The 18,771-nt window shown below is 39.4% G+C and overlaps 1 protein-coding gene across 16 annotated transcripts in view; it reads left to right on the top strand.

Annotated features, from left to right (window-relative positions):
- The window catches only part of N4BP2 (NEDD4 binding protein 2), a 97,251-nt gene that overhangs the window by 64,265 nt on the left and 14,215 nt on the right, over positions 1-18,771 (top strand). For 14 of the 16 annotated variants that reach the window (XR_013417825.1, XR_013417824.1, XM_078003249.1 and 11 more), the window contains 6 exons: positions 149-234; positions 1,196-1,241; positions 3,141-3,337; positions 9,131-9,249; positions 13,967-14,105; positions 18,066-18,254. Coding sequence is in view for 14 of the 16 variants with exons in the window: in XM_078003249.1 (XP_077859375.1) it covers positions 149-234; positions 1,196-1,241; positions 3,141-3,337; positions 9,131-9,249; positions 13,967-14,105; positions 18,066-18,254 (776 nt within the window). In the remaining 2 variants the exon portion in view is untranslated. The remainder of the gene's footprint in view (positions 1-148; positions 235-1,195; positions 1,242-3,140; positions 3,338-9,130; positions 9,250-13,966; positions 14,106-18,065; positions 18,255-18,771) is intronic. The other 2 variants (XM_078003251.1, XM_078003257.1) reach the window with 1 other exon arrangement.

Raw genomic sequence — 18,771 nt, forward strand, 5'->3', positions numbered from 1 at the left:
AAATACTCTGAGATTTAGTAAATAGAAGCATAAGTTAGGAATTAATAATACAAGTTAGTTTTATAATGCATGAGGTGGTTTAGTATGTTTTCTGCAAATATATAATGACTAATGATTACATTTTCTTCCCTCCCCCTTCCCCCACAAGGGTCTCTAACAGTTGAAGATTGTGTGGTTCATATAGATCTGAATCTGGCGAAAGTGATTCATGAGAAATGGAAAGAATCTGTAATGGTTGGTAGGCTTCTTTTTATAAAGAGCTCCTTTTTTGTCCATTTTGAACCTTTGAATTTCAATAAAATCTACCACATAATATGAAGGAGTTCTGTTGAGTTTTGACTTTGAGATGGATGAGTTCTGTTGAATTTTGACTTTGAGAGAGAATGAACTTGTACCACTTAACAGATTACTGTCTTTTTTCTTTCTTTCTTTCTTTTCACTAGTTTAAGTATTTCCAGACAGCCCCAAGTTACATAATTAGCGATGGAGCTCATTGTGATTGTTCTTTTTTTTTTTTTTCTTTTTTCTATTTTAGAGACAGTGTCTAACTCTGTTGCCCTGGTTGAGTGCAGTGGCACAGTCATAGCTCACTGCAGCCTTGAACTACTGGGCACACAATCCTCCTGCCTTAGTCTCCAGAGTAGGTGGGACTAAACAGGTGCCTGCCACCACACCTAGGTAATTTTTTTTTTTTTTTTAATAGAGGCGAGGTCTCACTATGTTGCCCAGGTTGGTTTTGAATTCCTGGCTTTAAGTGATCCTCCTGCCTTGGCCTCCCAAAGTGTTGGGATTATAGGCATGAGCCACTGTGCCTGGCCTGTTTTTTTTCCAAGAAAAAAAATTACAAACGGTGAGTTTTTCACTCCCGGAATTAAAGACTTCAATGCTGATTGGTTAAATTTCAAAGACAGTTTTTAATTTATTAAAAATTTTTTTTTCAGACCATTCTCTATAACAAGAATTTTTTTGAAAAAAAGGGCAGTGTTTTTACCATTCTGTAAGTGGAAAAATATGTAGCTGTAGTCATGCTTCATAATTTTTATTATCTAACTTTATTGTTTTACTTAGATTTAGTAAGGATCGTTTACAGTTATACAAGGAGAAATGATTTCTAGAGAAAAATAATATAACCTTGTATCCTTGTTTACTAATGCACTCCTTGTTTGCCAATCTCTTGCCTGGCTTTTGTGTTTAGGAGCGACAAAGACAAGAAGAGGTGTCTTGTGGCAAGTTTATGCAGGGTAAAGCACATATTTTTATTTCTAATGTCTTAATGTTGAAACTTGGTGTGTGTGTTTGAATTTTAACTCATTCTAAATTACTTCCACAAAATACAGTACTCACAAATTTTGATTTGCAAATAAAAGTTTTATTTATTTATTTAGGGACGGAGTCTTGCTCTGTCGCCCAGGCTAGAGTGCAATGGTGCCATCTTGCCTTACTGCAACCTCTGCCTCCTGGGTTCAAGCAATTCTCCTGCCTCAACCTCCCGAGTAGCTGGGACTACAGGTGCACGCCACCATGCCTGGCTAACTTGTATTTTTAGTAGAGACAGGGTTTCACCATATTGGTCAGGCTGGTCTCGAACTCCTGACCGCAGGTGATCCACCCGCCTTGGCCTCCCAAAGTGCTGGGGTTACAGGCATGAGCCACCACGCCCAGCCAGTTCTTTAAAAATATTTAATACTTTATTTATATGAAATAGAACTTAAAAGGGAAAAAAGCCCCTATAATATATATTGAACTTTCATGAGTGCTGTGGAACACCTAGGGTATGCTCTCAAAGTATTTCCTGTTGAGGTTTTGCTCTCCATGAAAGAAAACTTTTGGTTTGAGAGCAATAAAGTGTTCATGTGTTTGATCAAGAACATCATTGAAATATTACTAGGTTATTCAAAGTTTTTATTGATGTCAGTATTGTTAGATCACAAAACGCAGCCTGCTTTTTTGGTACATCCTGCCAACTTGAAAATATTTGATTCCAGATGACTTCTCTTAGATAGTGTTGTCTTCAGTGACTGTTGCAGGGTGGCAGACCTGTTATTAAGCATCCTCCTTTTGTGCATGAGTTCCTCCATATGCCTCTGTTGTCCACTCCACACTGGGACCAAGGCAAGGAGTTCCACCTTGAAGATTCTTAGGATCCACTTTGGTCCAGACCTGTGCTCATGTCATAGCCTCAAGAGCTACAGCTGATGTAGGGATAGAGGTGCCCAAACGATGGTGTGCAAATGCCAGTGTCTGTTGTTTCTTCACTCCCCAGGACAGCAGAGGAATATATCAGAATGTGTTGATATTCCTCTGAGAAGTTGAAATGTTACACATTAAATTCTGTTATTGTGAGCTTTATAGAATGTTCAGTTCCTTATTTTGAATATCATTTGCCCAGTCTTTATTGTGTGCCTTCAGTGAGTTACAGGTTTGCCAAAATAATCAATCTTCTTGGTCCTTAGAATGGGTGGGCAGAGCTGACTATAGCTGTTATGGTTGCTCACTTCCAGCTGGCTATAACTTCCTCTATTTATCAGTGTCCTGTATACATGTCAGCATATTTTGGGTTGATATGATATGAAAAAGAGTAGGAAGCATTGAGTCAGTTTAAAATTATACACAGACTGGCCGGGTGCGGTGGCTCACACCTGTAATCCCAGCACTTTGGGAGGCCAAGGCAGGCGGATCACCTGAGGTCACGAGTTCAAGGCCATCCTGGCCAACATGGTGAGACCCCGTCTCTACTAAAAATACAAAAATTGGGCGTGGTGGCGGGCGCCTGTAATCCCAGCTACTTGGGAGGCTGAAGCAGGAGAATTGCTTGAACCCAGGAGGCGGAGGTTGCAGTGAGCCGAGATCGCGCCAGTGCACTCCAGCCTGGGTGACAGAGCAAGACTCTTGTCTCAAAAAAAAAAAAAAAAAATTATACACAGATCATTACTCTTTTAAAATATTGCTACATTAACACCATTTCTTACTTGCAATGATGTGAAGATGTATTTTACAATTTCAGAGTTGTGTTATATTTACAAACTGAAAATTAAAAAACTGTTGTTCCCTTGGTCTCTGAGGTAAATGTAACAGAGTGAATAATGTTTAATTTATACATTTATTGTTGAGAGTATGACAGTATTTATACTACTTTGTAGATCCTTCCTTGGTTGGACATACTGGGCTTGATAATCCTGAACAAAAATCATCTCAGAGAACAGGCAAAAAATTACTGAAGACCTTAGCAGCGTCCGAAATGCTACCTTTATTGGATCATTGGAATACTCAAACTAAAAAAGTATCACTCAGAGAAATAATGTCAGAAGAAATTGCTTTACAGGAAAAACATAATTTGGTATGAATTAATATAAATATTAAGCTACTGTCTCTGATTCTGGTTTATTGTGTATGTTTACTTTGTGATTTTCAAAGTATTTTCTAGTCTGGAATCCATATTTAACCTGATTGAATTTAATGTTAAAATTGAAAAATATTTTAAGTATAATTTGAAGCTGGAGGTTTTTGCTTCAGGGAAATTAGTTGATACTCAGCTATAAGCCATCCATGTTATGTTTGTGTTGTTTTAGATTTAATTTTATAGGTGATTGAGCTGCATCTTTCTTTTTTTTTTTTTTTTTTTTTTTGGAGACGTGGTCTTGGCTCTGTTGCCCACACTAGAGTGCAGTGGTGTGATCACAGCACATGGAAGCCTTGACCTCCAGGGCTCAGGCAATCCTCCCACCTCAGCCTCCTGAGTAACAGGGACTGCCATGCCTGGGTTATTTTTTTGTTTGTTTGTTTTTGAGATGGAGTTTCACTCTGTTGCACAGGTTGGAGTACGGTGGTGCAATCTTGGCTCACTGCAACCTCCATCTTTCAGGTTCAAGCGATTCTCCTGCCTCAGCCTCCCAAATAGCAGGGACTACAGGTGTGTGCCTGGTTAATTTTTAGTAATATTAGTAGAGACGGGGTTTTACCATGTTGGCCAGGCTGGTCTCGAACTCCTGACCTCAAGTGATCTACCTGCCTCAACCTCCCAAAGTGCTGGGATTACATACATGAGCCACCATGCCCGCCAATTTTTGAATTTATTATAGAGACAGTTTTGCCATGTTGCCCTGGTTGGTCTTGAGTTCTGGGCTCAGTGATTCACCTGCCTTGCCCTCCCAAAATGCTGGAATTAAAGGCATGAGTCACTGTGTCTAACTGGCTGTGTCTTTTTTTCTTTTTTTAATTTTATTTGTTTGAAATGGAGTCTTGCTGTGTTGCCCAGGCTGGAGTGCAGTGGTACAGTAAGGCTCACTGCAGCCTCAACCTCCTGGGTTTAAGTGAGCCCCCTGTTTTAGCCTCCCAAGTAGGTGGGACCACAGGCACGTGCCATGTTGCCTGGCTAATTTTATTTTTTGTAGAGAGGGGGTCTTGCCATGTTGCCCAAGCTGATCTTGCACTCCTGGGCTCAAGTGACCCTCCTGCCTCAGCTTCCCAACGTGCTGGGATTACTGACATGAGTCACCATGCCCAGTCAGCTGCATCTTTTTCAGCTTTTAATATTTACCTCTATTTTTTTATTTCTATAAAAACATGAAAGAAATCTTATTTAAAGATAATTATTTATATTAGTAATAAGAAATGTCTGTCTTACTATTAAAGATGTCTATCTTTGAAACAAATTTTTTTTTTTTTGAGATGGAGTCTTGCTCTGTTGCCCAGGCTGGAGTGCAGTGGCGTGACCTCAGCTCACTGCAAGCTCCGCCTCCCGGGTTCACACCATTCTACTGCCTCAGCCTCCTGAGTAGCTGGAACTATAGGTGCCCACCACCATGCCTGGCTAATTTTGTGTATTTTTTAGTAGAGACGGGGTTTCACTGTGTTAGCCTGGCTGGTCTCAATCTCCTGACCTCGTGATCCACCTGCCTTGGCCTCCCAGAGTGCTGGGATTACCGGTGCGAGCCACCACGCCTGGGTGAAACAAAATTTTTTAGAGAAAAATTTTAGAAACTTATGAGTTTGAATAAAAAAATTACTCTTCCTTTTCAAACAGAACCTTCACTTTACTTTGAATTTTAGTTTTGGTCTTTATTTCAAAATATCTAAATATATGAAGCCATACGTGCAGTTGATTTCATTTGGATTTCTTCTACTCTTTTCTGGAATTCTGAAAATTAGTATTAAAGAATTCCAGGTCAAAAGGGAAAACATCCTAGAGGTTATTTAGTCTAATTCTCAAGGGAAACAAATAATTCTTAGATGGTGTTCTTAAAACATTTTAGGGCCTGGCGCGGTGGCTCAAGCCTGTAATCCCAGCACTTTGGGAGGCCGAGACGGGCGGATCATGAGGTCAGGAGATCGAGACCATCCTGGCTAACCCAGTGAAACCCCATCTCTACTAAAAGAAATACAAAAAATTAGCCGAGCGTGATGGTGGGCGCCTGTAGTCCCAGCTACTTGGGAGGCTGAGGCAGGAGAATAGCATGAACCCGGGAGGCAGAGCTTGCAGTGAGCCGAGATCGTGCCACTGCACTCCAGCCTGGGCGACAAAGCGAGACTCCGTCTCAAAAAAAAACAAAACATTTTAACACTTTCTTATTTGTTTGACTGCACAAAGGAGCACCTTTATATTTGGCTGTAATACATCCAGTTAAAGCATAGGGATTCCTATACCTTCGTATTTATTTTTTAAATTTATCTTGGTTAATTAAATTAGAAATATGCTGCCATTTCCATCTTTGTATCCTAATGCAATCCAAGAAATAACCTCTTCAGTAGATCTTAAAATTTTAGTGTCCTGTCAAATAGCCTCTTCAATTAATATATGTATTATTTTGAGGCAATGAATTCTCTCTTTTTTTTTTTTTGAGCTCATTCTGTCACCTAGGCTGGAGTGCAGTGGTGCGTTCTTGGCACACTGCAACCTCCACCTCCTGGGTTCGAGCAATTCTCCTACCTGAGCTTCCCAAGTAGCTGGGATTACAGGCATGTGCCACCACACCCAGCTAATTTTTGTATTTTTAGTAGAGACAGGGTTATACCATGTTGGCCAGGCTGGTCTTGAACTCCTGACCTTAAGTGATTTGGCCTCCCAAAGTGTTGCGATTATAGGCGTGAGCCACGGCGCCCAGCCAGCAATGGATTTTCTTAAAAAAATAAAAAATAAGAATAAGGAAAGCCTAACACTTAGGCTTAAATGATATGATACTTTCTGTTGAAATGCCATTTTCCCCTATTGAAACTTGTCTTTACAGTTCTAACCTCTCTTTAATATCTTGATGTAATAGTGAACAAATGAGCATCTTTTGACTTAACAACTTACTCTTTTTTTTTTTTTGCTATCAGTGAGTTTTGCTTGGTTTTTTTTTTTTTTTTTTTTTTTTGAGACAGAGTCTGGCTCTGTTACAGGCTGGAGTGCAGTGGCACCATCTCAGCTCACTGCAACTTTGCCTTTTGGGCTCAAGCCATCCTCCCACCTTAGCCTACCAAGTAGCTGGGACTACAGGTATGAGCCATGATGCTCTGCTAGTTTTTTTTGTTGTTGTTGTTTGTTTGTTTTGAGACAGAGTCTCGCTGTGTTGCTCAGGTTGGAGTGCAGTGGCACAATCTCGGCTCACTGCAATCTCCACCTCCCAAGTTCAAGTGATTCTCCTGCCTCAGCCTCCCAAGTAGAAGGGATTACAGGTGTCCGCCACCATGCCTGGCTAATTTTTGTATTTTTAGAAGAGGCGGGGTTACACCATGTTGGCCAGGCTGGTCTCAAACTCCTGAGCTCAAGCAATTCACCTGCCTCGGCCTTCCAAAGTGCTGGGATTATAGGTATGAGCTACCACACCTGGCCTTTGCTTGTTTTTCTATAGATTGGATAATATAATAGAAGCTGGTTGGCTTTGTCCCAAGGATACCCACCTTTACATAGAGCCTCAGAAAGATAATTTTTTTCTTTCTTTCTTTTTTTCTCAAATAGAGATGAGGTCTTGCAATGTTGCCCAGGCTGGTCTCGAACTCCTGGCTTCAAGCAGCCCTTCTACCTTGGCCTTTCAAAGTGCTGGGATTATTAAGTGTAAACGACACTGCACCCAGCCAGATAATTTTCTGATGCTGTCCTCACTCTTTGTCCCCAAAGGAGAAATATACTTTGTATATATTTTTTAAAGCAAAAAATAGAAACTTTACACATAATATATGAATAGAATAATTAATTTTAAGATGATTAAGGTTACAAGGTTTTAGTTCATTGATGAAACCTCAGAATTTATAGTTTAGAAACTATGACCTGGTAGATTGGTAGAAAATCTGATTATTGAATTTTTTAGTAAGTTTAGATTACATGCGTATCTTAAGTAAAATGTGAAGTATTTTGAATTTTTTTTTGGGGGACTGGGTTTCACTCTATTGCCCATGCTGGAGTGTGCAGTGGCGCAATCTCCTGGGCTCAAGCAATCCTGTCACCTCAGCCCCTCAAGTAGCTGGGACCAGAAGCACACGTCACCACGCCTGGCTTATTTTTGTATTTTTAATATAGATGGGGTTTTGCCATGTTGCCCAGGCTGGTCTCAAACTCCTGGGCTCAAGCGATCTGCCCACCTTGGCCTTCCAAAGTGTTAGGATTATAGGCATGAGCCACTGCACCCAGCCAGAAATATTTTAAATTCTTCAGGTAGCTTGTTTCCATCACTCTTGTTATATGTTCAGCGTTATCACTCCTTTTTGCTTGTCATATTGTCACCTCTTGTGGTTCCTCTTTTATTGCTGTTTGGTGTTATAAACGGCCTAAGTATGGTTAAGCTTTAAAACAAATAACAATTCTACCTTTTTCCCAGATTATTTTAATTTGTTTATTTATTTATTTATTTATTTTTGATACAGGGTATCACTCTGTTGTCCAGCCTGGAGTGCAGTGACTTGATCCGAGCTCACTGTAGCCTTGACCTCCTGGGCTCAAGCCATCCTCCCACCTCAGCAGGGACTATAGGGACTTGCCATCACACCTGGCCAGTTTTTAAAAAACAATTTTATGTAGAGATAGAGTCTTGCAATGTTGTCAGGTTGGTCTTGAACTCCTGGGTTCAAAGAATCCTCCTACCTCAGCTATTGTAATTTTTAAATTTAGGAATTTTCAGTCATTTTATTGCCTTTGAAATTGTATAGGAAGTTATTTTTCAGACATCAGCATTTTTGTAGCAAACAAAATTATTTTGTTACATCACAGTGTTGACAAATTGCCACTTTAAGAATATTTATTATCATCTTAGGTTAGAATTAAAATAGCATATTTTTAGGAAAGTTCTTTTGGTCTGATAGTTTAGAGCAGATCCAAATATGAAATGTGAGTAATAATATAATTCTTATACAGTTATTTTGGAGTAAATATATTTGTGAAAAACTTAAAAAATAATTGTGAATTCCAAGATTTTCTGTTAATCTGAATTTACAGCTTGTTTGTACACTGTAGTTTCTGCCCATTGAGGAAAATATGTTTTGAGGACGATGTTCACAGCATCACACAGTGTCACTTTTATGAGGACCCATGGGAGAAGTTTCTCTCAGGTCTCAGTACCAGAAAAATCTGTATTTCTCCTGAGCAACTGGTTTGTTTTTATTTTATGGACACTGAGAATCTTTGTTTTCCCCTTTGCTTTGGCCATTAAGAGTCTCAGAACTAAATTTGTGGCCTGCCTTTTGCAATTGTACAGGATTTTGTGGCATGCATTGATATCTAATACTACTAGCCTTATCTTGTATTTTATCTTTATTTTCTCTGACTTCATTTATTTATATCCTGTTTATGTATGTGTGTGTATATATATACCTCTATATCTTCATCCTTTTAATGATTCAATGTGTTGGATATGCATGTGTGACAGTATGCATATATATATTTACATACACATGCCCACACATACATGTATATGTGGGATGTGTGTGTGTGTGTGTGTGTGTGTGTGTATTTTTGAGCAACTTCAAATACTTGGCAAAAAATGGGATATAAATAAATAGTGCAAGAGTACTCATATTACTAATTTCAGCCTTTAATCAGTAAAGAAAGTCTGTGATTGCTTTTCATCAGCAGTTTAGCAACAAGTTAACCGTGCCTTTGATGAGCGTTTCTAGTATTATGCATTTCATCTTGAAGATGATTTTTGTGTTTTTGTTTTAGAAAAGGGAGACCCTTATGTTTGAAAAAGATTGTGCCACTAAACTAAAGGAAAAGCAGCTCTTTAAGATCTTTCCAGCCATTAACCAAAATTTTCTGGTGGACATTTTCAAGGACCACAAGTGAGTGCTAGAAGGATTGTCTGTAGTTTCTACTCTGATATCACTGAAAGCATATGCCATGTTTATTTTTCTGATAACAAAAATAATACAGGTCTACAGTAGTCTCTCCTAATCTGTGGGTACTATTCCAAGACCCACAGTGGATGCATGAAACCATGAATATAACTGAACCCTACATATACCCTATATATACTATGTTTTTTTCCTGTAAATAAGAATTGATTTACAAATTAGGCACAGTAAAAATTTAACAACTATAGCTAACAATAAAATAGAACAGTTATAACAATATACTGTAATGTAAGTTATATAAACCTGGTCTCTTTCTCTGTGTCTCAAAATACAGTTGTCCTTCAGTATCTATGGGAGATTGGTTGCAGGACAGAAAATCTTTGCCTTTATTGTTTCTGAGTTTTATGTTTTATTTAGGGAGTCTGTTATGTCCCAGTATTATAAAAATTTTTCTTTATTATTTTAAATGTCTACCTTTTTATGTGTGTGGTATGAGGTAGAGATTTATAAATGAGCTAGAGATTTAACTTGTTTTTCCAAATGACTAACCAAATGAATGGGTCATCTTTGCCCCCCCACTTATATAAAACATAACCGGTAATACTTACTACATTCCCAAATACATACAAATACTTACTACATTCCCAAATACATTGTTAGATCCTGAGTTGCCACCACGTTGTTTTAATTATTGTAGTGTTATGTTTGGTATATCAGGAATGCTGTGGCTTGAAAAATGTATACTTTTGATCCTGTATTTTTCGTAAATTCTTCACAAGAGCTTGTTTTAAATAGATACTTTTTGAGAATCTTTTGAGAATCTAATAAAGATTTTGATCTTTAGTTTATTAATACATTTCGTATCAATCACAATAATGGATTTCTGGAATAAAACCTACTTTACCTTCAGATTTTTTTTTTCTTTAATGCAGGTAGGAATTGATTTACTAATTCATTGGGATTTTTGCAATAGTAATGAAACGGTGTTGGTCTGTGATTTTTTTTTTTTTCTGTTCCTGGGCTATTTTCGTCAGATTTTGGTTTCAGTGTTTTATTTGGTGTCAGCCTTAATAAAATAAACTGGCAGACCGCCATTTTTCTCTCTGCTATGGAAAGTTTAAAGAACTTAGTACCTTGAAGGTTCTGGGCTTGTACCTTCTCAGAGAGAGAATCTTGGTTTATTGGTCAAAGTCTATTTTATGCTCTCTCATCATTTATTTTTACTGATATCTTTCTCTTAAAATTTGTTAGTATATTTTCAACTCTGGTTAGTTTATTTCCCTTCAGTCTTTAATAACATACATTTAAGGTATGAATTTTTCTCTATATGTTGTTCTGATTTTGATATATATTTTAATTTTCATTATTTTCTAAATCTCAGATTTTAGTTTGAATTTCTATTTACCCTGGAATTTCTTTCTTTTTTTTTTTTTGAGACAGTCTCACTTTGTCTCCCAGGCTGGAGTGCAGTGGTGCCATCACAGCTCACTGCAGCCTCCACCTCCCGGGTTCAAGTGATTCTCCTGCCTCAGCCTGCTGAGTAGCAGGGATTACAGGCGTGTGCCACTATGCCCGGCTGAGTTTTGTATTTTTAGTAGAGACAGGGTTTCACCGTGTTGGCCAGGCTGGTCTCGAATTCTTGACCTCAGGTGATCCACCCACCTTCGCCTTCCAGAGTGCTGGGATTACAGGTGTGAGCCACCTCACCCGGCCAATTATTAAGGCATATAAAAACATGAGTGAATTTTATGTTTAGACTTGGACCCCATTCCCAAGATACCTCATTATGTATATACAGATATTCCAAAATTTGGAAAAATTTGAAATCTCAGCCACTTCTGATCCCAAGTGTTTCGGATGAGGAGTAGTCAACGTATACTTTTTTGTGTGTGTGCGTTTGTGTGAGACAGGGTCTTGCTGTTGCCGAGCCTGGAGTATAGTAGCACGATCTTGGCTCATTACATCCTTGACCTCCTGAGTTCAAGTGATCCTCCCACCTCTGCCTCCCAAGTAGCTGGGACTACAGGCACGTGCCACCACACCTGGCTAGTTTTTATATATTTTTTGTAGAGATGGAGTTTCACCATGTTGCCCAGGCTGGTCTTGAACTCCTGAGCTCAAGGGATTCTCCCCGCTTGGCCTCCCAAAGTTCTGGGATTACAGGTGTGAACCACTGTGCCCAGTGCAGTCTGTACTTAAGAATATTTATTCTCTGCTGAGTGTGCAGAGTTCTAAATATGTCACCTAAATCAAATCTTTAAAGGTAGTATTCCAATCCCTAATTTTCTTATTTATTTTTGCTACCTAACTTGCTGTTTTCTGAAAGTTTTGTGTTAAAATCTCCCAGATGCCGGAGGGTGATGCTAGCATATGGCCATTCCTGTTCTATGAGTACCTAGGGCAAGAGGCCTGAGGTGAAATAGCTCAGAGTTGTGCTTCCCCAGGCAAAGGAGGGGGCTGGGTGTGTCCTTTCTGGGGATAGCCAGTGATTGGTCAGCCAGGCCCCTCATGTTAGGTGGCTGATTGCCTCTATTTATGTCTGCCAAAGACTGGCTGATTCTCTCAGCTAGCAGTAGGTGCAACTTCATCCTGGTAAGAAGGGTACGTAGGCTCAGTTACTACAGTATGTGCTTGAGGTGTAATCTTCTAGGGCTGTTTGCGTCAAACAGCGTCAGGGCTGGAGACTGACTTCCAGCAGGTGGGTGATTTTAAGGCCTAGAAAGGATGTGGATAATTGTTGATAGCATCCAGCCCCTAGATACTGATATCCTTTGTGTTGAGCATGTCTGAGGCAACAAGATGAGAGGGGAAGTGGAACTGGTAGTTGCACATGGTTTCCCTTCAAGGGTTGTCTTTAATAAATTGAAGAATAGCAAAACATCACATTATTTTGGATAATTAGTTTACCAAATTCCTTCCTTCCTTCCTTCCTTCCTTCCTTCCTTCCTTCCTTCCTTCCTTCCTTCCTTCCTTCCTTCCTTCCTTCCTTCCTTCCTTCCTACCTCCCTCCCTCCCTCCCTCCCTTCCCCGTTCCCTCCCTCTCTCCCTCTCTCTCTCTCTTTCTTTCTTTTTTTCTGACAGAGTTTTGCTCTTGTTGTTCAGGCTGGAGTGCAGTGGCACCATCTCGGCTCCCTGCAACCTCTGCCTCCTGGGTTCAGGCATTTCTCCTGCCTCAGCCTCCCAAGTAGTTGGGATTACAGGTGCCCGACACCATGTAATTTTTTTTTGTATTTTTAGTAGAGACAGGGTTTCACCATGTTGGCCAGGCTCATCTCGAACTCCTGACCTCAGGTGATCCACCTGCCTTGGCCTCCCACAGTGCTGCAATTACAGGCGTGAGCCTGGCCTAGTTAACCAAACTTCAAAAAATACTCGATTGTGGTCAGTTCCTCAGTATCTGGCCAATGGAAGAGGTGAGAGACATAAATAGTGTGAAATACTGAGCAGCACACTAAAATGTTGTGAAATACTGAGAAGCATATAATTTTTTTGAATTATTTTCTTTAGATATTGGAACGTGAGTGTATCAGACATTTGTCGATTTGTAGAATTTTATTCTACAGATAATATAGTATCACCCTCAAGATATGACTGAGTAATGCAGGGATGAGAGGTAGGGTAGTGCTTTACTTTTTCTTTTCTGTATCCCTGCTTAGAATTTGACTAAAATCCCGTGGTAAAAGTAAACTTAGAATTTGACACAATACAAATGTCAGCTTAAAGGTCTATTGTCTGTGTTTGATGTTTGAAGGAAACCAAGTGTGAATCCAACAAAGGATTTAAGAATAGGTGATAAGGCCGTGCATGGTGCCTCACGCCTGTAATCCCAGCACTTTGGGAGGCCAAGGTGGGCGGATCACGAGGTCAGGAGATCGAGATCATCCTGCCTAACATGGTGAAACCCCATCTGTACTAAAAATACAAAAAATTAGCCGGGTGTGGTGGTGGGCGCCTGTGGTCCCAGCTACTCGGAACGCTGAGGCAGGAGAATGACGTGAACCCGGGAGGCAGAGCTTGCAGTGAGCTGAGATCACACCACTGCACTCCAGCCTGGGTGACAGAGCGAGACTCTGTCTCGGAAAAAAAAAAAAAATAGGTGATAAAATGAAAGAAAGATTTGTTGTGGTTAATCTGCCTGGAACAAAGGATTAGAAATTGAATTATCTATTTTTTTTTTTTTTTTTTGAGATGAAGTCTCTTTCTGTTGCCCAGGCTGGAGTGCAGTAGCACGATCTCAGCTCACTGCAACCTCTGCCTTCTGGCTTCAAGCGATTCTTGTGCCTGTCAGCCTCCCAAGATTACAGGTGCATGTCACCACACCCGGCTAATTTTTGTATTTTTTGTAGAGATGGTGTTTCGCCATGTTGGCCAGGCTAGTCTAGAACTCCTGACCTCAAGTGATCCACCCGCCTTGGCCTCCCAAAGTGCTGGGATTACAGGCGTGAGCTACCACACCCGGCTGAATTACCAACGTACTATCTTTTGGCATTCGTTTTTTGAAAATTAGCTTTTGAGAACCTACTGCTTGATAGTTTCCTTCTGATTATTCTTGATTTTTTTTTGAGATATACCATGAGCATTTAATTTCAAGGTTGAAAACTTAAAAGTAAGCCAGTTTTTCATATTCTTGTAAGACGTTTGAAGATTGCTTGTGTTAATGTCTTCACATAACTTATTTTCATTTATTGACATTATGTTTCTACAGCTATTCATTAGAACACACAGTGCAATTTCTTAACTGTGTTCTTGAAGGGGACCCTGTAAAAACAGTTGTAGCCCAAGAGTTTGTTCACCAAAATGAGAATGTCACATCTCATACTGGCCAGAAGTCTAAAGAGAAAAAGGTATGGAGTTACTAATTTTTTTTCTATAAGGGTAGATAATTGCATATAAAAATGTAATTGGTTCATTGAGTATAATAATTTAATGATTATTTCTCACCATTTTGACTAGACTGGAAATTTAACCACCAGTGGCATATTTGGCTTATAATATTTGTGCACTCAAAATAATGAATTTATAGCTGATGCTTTTTTTCGTGTGCATGAAAAACAGGCACTTGAATTTCTGCAACTTCTGTATACTCTGACACAGTAGAGTATGAGGTTTAATTGAATAGCAGTAATATGATGGGTCTTGAATATAAACATGTGGGCAGAAATATTTAGCCTTTTGGGAAAGTGCCAAATTTTTTCCCTAAGTGGCTCCTCCATTTTATATTTCCACTAGAGTTGTATGAGGGTTACAATTTCTCCACATCCTCACTGACACGTATTATTATTTAACACCTGTCTTTTTTATTATAACCATTGTAGTGAGTGGGAATACCCAGGATTTGTTTTAAGAATACCCAGGATTTGGTTTAATCAGATGTGGTAAGCCATGGAGACATGGAAGTGTCAGAAAGGAAGTTTATCATACTCACAGAGTTCTGGAAAAAGGAGGTATGGATTGCTACCCAAGGCCACATGGGGAGCCAACAGGATTGGTCAGGAGGCAGAAGGAGTAGGGGGAAATGTGGGCAAAAGCCTGTATTTTGGTTTCTATGGGAAGGAATCGGTAAGGTAGGGTAAGCAGGTTTAGGATTGGCTAGTTTAAATAATTTCAGTAGGCTCTGGGGCATAGGGACTTCTCCTGGTTGTCTGGTACTTGGGGCAGGTGGATAGTGCCCGGAGTGGGAGAACCCCATTAAAGGAGGAAGTTGGAGGCATAGATTCCGGATTGGTTGGTTTGCAAATGAAAGGCATGCTCCCAGACAGGTGTTTGTTATCTCTAGGAATTAGCTAAACCTGAGGAGGTGGTGAGAGTGGATGGAGATGAGGGGGCAGAGGGAGCAGCCTCTCTAGTGTCTCCAAGGCTGCAAAAATGCCATGGTTAATACAGAAGTGGTATCTTATTGTGGTTTTGATTTGCATTTCCTTGATGACTGTTGATGTTGAGCATCTTTTTATGTGCTATTGGTCATTTGTATACCTTTGGAGGAATGTCTGTTCATATCCTTTGCCTATTTTTAAATTGGGTTATTTGTCTTTATTGTTGAGTTGTAAGTGTTCTTTATATATTCTAGATACAAGTCCCCAATCAGACATGTGATTTGCAGATATTCTGTCCTGTCCATAGGTTGCTTTTTCACTCTGTTGTTTCTGTTGTGACACTGAAGTCTTTTAAATTTGATGTAATCTAGTTTGTCTACTTTTGCTATGTTGCCTGTGCTTCATTGCCAAATCCAATCTTATGAACTTTCCTCCTGTATTTTCTCTAGGAGTCATAGTTTCAGGCCTTTCATTTAGATCTTTAATCCATTTTGAGTTAATTTTTGTATATGTAGTGAGACAGAAGTTCAAGTTGATTCTTTCGCATGTGGATATCCAGTTGTTTTGTACCATTTGTTGCAAAGACTGTTCTTTTCCCATTGAATTTTCTTAGCACTCTTGTTGAAAATGAATTCACCATAATTGTAAGGATTTATTGTTGTACTCCTAATTCTATTCCATTGATCTGTATGTCTATCCTATTGCCAGTACCACTTATCTTGATTACTGTGGCTTCTTGATTACTGTGGCTTTCTAGTAAGTTTTGAAATTGGGAAGTGTGAGTCTTCCAACTATGTTCTTTTTTTTTTTTTTTTTTTAAGAGATTTTGGCTATTCTGGTGCCCTTGGATTTCCATGTGAATTTTAGGATTAGTTTGTGAATTTCTGCACAGAAGCCAGCTAGAATTTTGATGGGGTTTGTGTTGAATATGTAGACCAATTTGAGGATTATTGCCAATTAACAATATTAAATCTTTCAACTCATGAAATGGAGTATCTTTCAGTTTATTTAGGTCTTCTTTAATTTCCTTCAACAATGTGTTATAGTTTTCAGAGTATAAATTTTGCACATCTTTTGTTAAATTTATTTCTAAATACAGTATTTTATTCTTTTTCATGCTATTATAAATGTAAATGGAATTATTTCTTTTGTTTGTTTTCTTTCTGGTCTGGAATTACGCCCTTTTTAAAAATTTACTTTATTTTTTGATATTACTTTTAAATTAAAAAGAGATGAGGGTCTCGCTATGTTGCCCAGACTGGGTTCAACTCCTGGGCTCAAGCAATCCGCCCACCTCAGCCTCCCAAAGTGCTAGGATTACAGGCTTGAGCCACCGCACCTGGCCTGGAATTATTCATTAATTTTATTTTTGGATTGTTTATTACAAGTACATAGACATGCAGTTGTGTTTTTTGTATTAATTTTGTATCAGCATTAGGCTTTTTTTTTTTTGAGTCAGAGTCTCACTCTGTTGCCCAGGCTAGAGTGCAGTGGTGTGATCTCAGCTCACTGCAACCTCTGCCCTCTGAGTTCAAGCGATTCTCCTGCCTCAGCCTCCTGAGTAGCTGGGATTACAGGTGCCTGCCACCGCGCCAAGCTAATTTTTTGTATTTTTAGTAGAGATGGGGTTTTACCATCTTGGCCAGGCTGGTCGTGAACTCCTGACCTCATGATCCACCTGCCTCGGCTTCCCAAAGTGGTGGGATTACATGCGTGAGCCCCCACGCCTGGCCTAGCATTAGGCTTTTTTTTTTTTAACAGAATTTTTTTCTTTTTTTTTTCTTTGAGACAAGTGTCTTGCTGTGTCACTCAGGCTGGAGTGCAGTGGCAGGATCACATCTCAAGTGATCCTCCCATCTCCCCCTCCTGAGTAGCTGGGACTACAGGCACGAACCACCACACCTGCTAATTTTTGTATTTTTTGTAGAGGTGGGATTTTGGTTGCCTAAGCTGATCTCGAACTTCTGGGCTCAAGTGATCCACCTCGGCCTCCCAAAGTGCTGGGATTACAGGTGTGAGCCACCACGCCCAGCCTTATTTTTAAATTTTATTTTATTTTACAGAAACTTATCATCCTGCAGTTCTTATTAATAAAACCCCTCAGGGGTAAATTATATGCTCCCTTTTTTCTTTGAATGTTTCATTGTCAGTCAGTTGGTATTTAGGACTTAGGTAATTTTGATTTTCATTTGATCTGTTAGTGCTACCACCGATGCCTTTGCCCAACTGGAAAATATGCCGCTGTCATGGATAGATAGATGCAGTATATTATAAAATGCAGAGAGTGTACACAAGATGATTATGAGACCTTATGGGCCAAATTGGCAGTGAAGTTACTTCTCCCTCCTGATAATATGCAAGGCACTGTGAGTCATTATGGTAATAGGGGGTGGTAAGAAGGTGTGCTTGCTCAAAGTGGGAGATGATTGGAAATGTAAGCAGAAAGAGAGTTTTTGTGAGTTATGTAAACGTTGGCCAAAATGTAAACTTTAAGTTATTCTGGGAATTATTTTTGCACTTATTCTCTTAAATTATCATCTTTAGTTTCAAAACTCAGACCACCAGTGAACAATTTTTTCTATTGCTTTGGTTCCTTTGAGTCATGATCCTCCCCTCCCTGGCGCTGGTGGCGACGGCTGGAGTTGGGCTGGGGGCGACCGGATGGTGGCTTTACCTCCATTTTGAGACCGGACTTGCCTCTTCCAACTCAGAGTTTAATATCCCTAATTGTATTTTGATAATTTTAGAGAACTCTTCAACATCTCCTAAGAGTGGTTAAAGAAAGGGTAACCTTAATGGCATAAAAAAGTTAATGATAGTCTATAAAATGCCTGACTTATAAGGTAGACACCAGGGAGAATCTGTTTCCTGAGGAGAGAGATGAAAATATACGAGAGCCCAGTTTTTACATGCGTTTTGTGAAGGTGTAAAGCGTGAGTTTTTTTTTTTTTAACTTTCTGTGTGTGTTACTTATTGTTTAATATCTTATAGCCAAAGAAATTAAAAGAGACTGAGGAAACACCAAGCGAACTGTCTTTCCAGGACTTTGAGTACCCAGACTATGATGACTACAGAGCAGAGGCTTTCCTTCACCAGCAGAAGAGGATGGAGTGCTACAGCAAGGCCAAAGAAGCATATCGGATAGGGAAGAAAAATGTCGCCACCTTTTATGCCCAGCAGGTAAAGTGGAAAAATGTTTATATATTTTTTGTTTGTTAGTTATAATAACTAAATAATCTTGAAGCAGATAACACCCATATTGTGACTAGATTAAGTTATTCTGAGGAACGTAGTAGTTGTATAAGTGACATAAATAAGGTATCCTAAGAAATGTATGGTTCTGAGAATTTCATCTGCTGTTTTGAGCATGTGAAATGCTCAGTTTCTGTGGTTGTTTTGCATTTACTGCTTATGTGAATTACGGTTTGTTCTGACAGTCACTATTTCTGGCAGCAGAATATTAATATTGGCCATCTCAATGAGATTAAAGGGATTTTGTGCCTTCTATGATGTTTGAATTTTTAGTAATACATCACTTTCATAGTAGAAAAATAACATTAAATTTTTTAGGGAAGTAAAATTTCTTTTCTTTTTTTTTTGTGAGACGGAGTCTCGCTCTGTCGCCCAGGCTGGAGTGCAGTGGCTGGATCTCAGCTCACTGCAGCCTCCGCCTCCCGGGTTTACGCCATTCTCCTAC

This window comes from Macaca mulatta, chromosome 5, assembly GCF_049350105.2.
Source record: "Macaca mulatta isolate MMU2019108-1 chromosome 5, T2T-MMU8v2.0, whole genome shotgun sequence".
Classification (NCBI taxonomy): Eukaryota; Metazoa; Chordata; class Mammalia; order Primates; family Cercopithecidae; genus Macaca; species Macaca mulatta.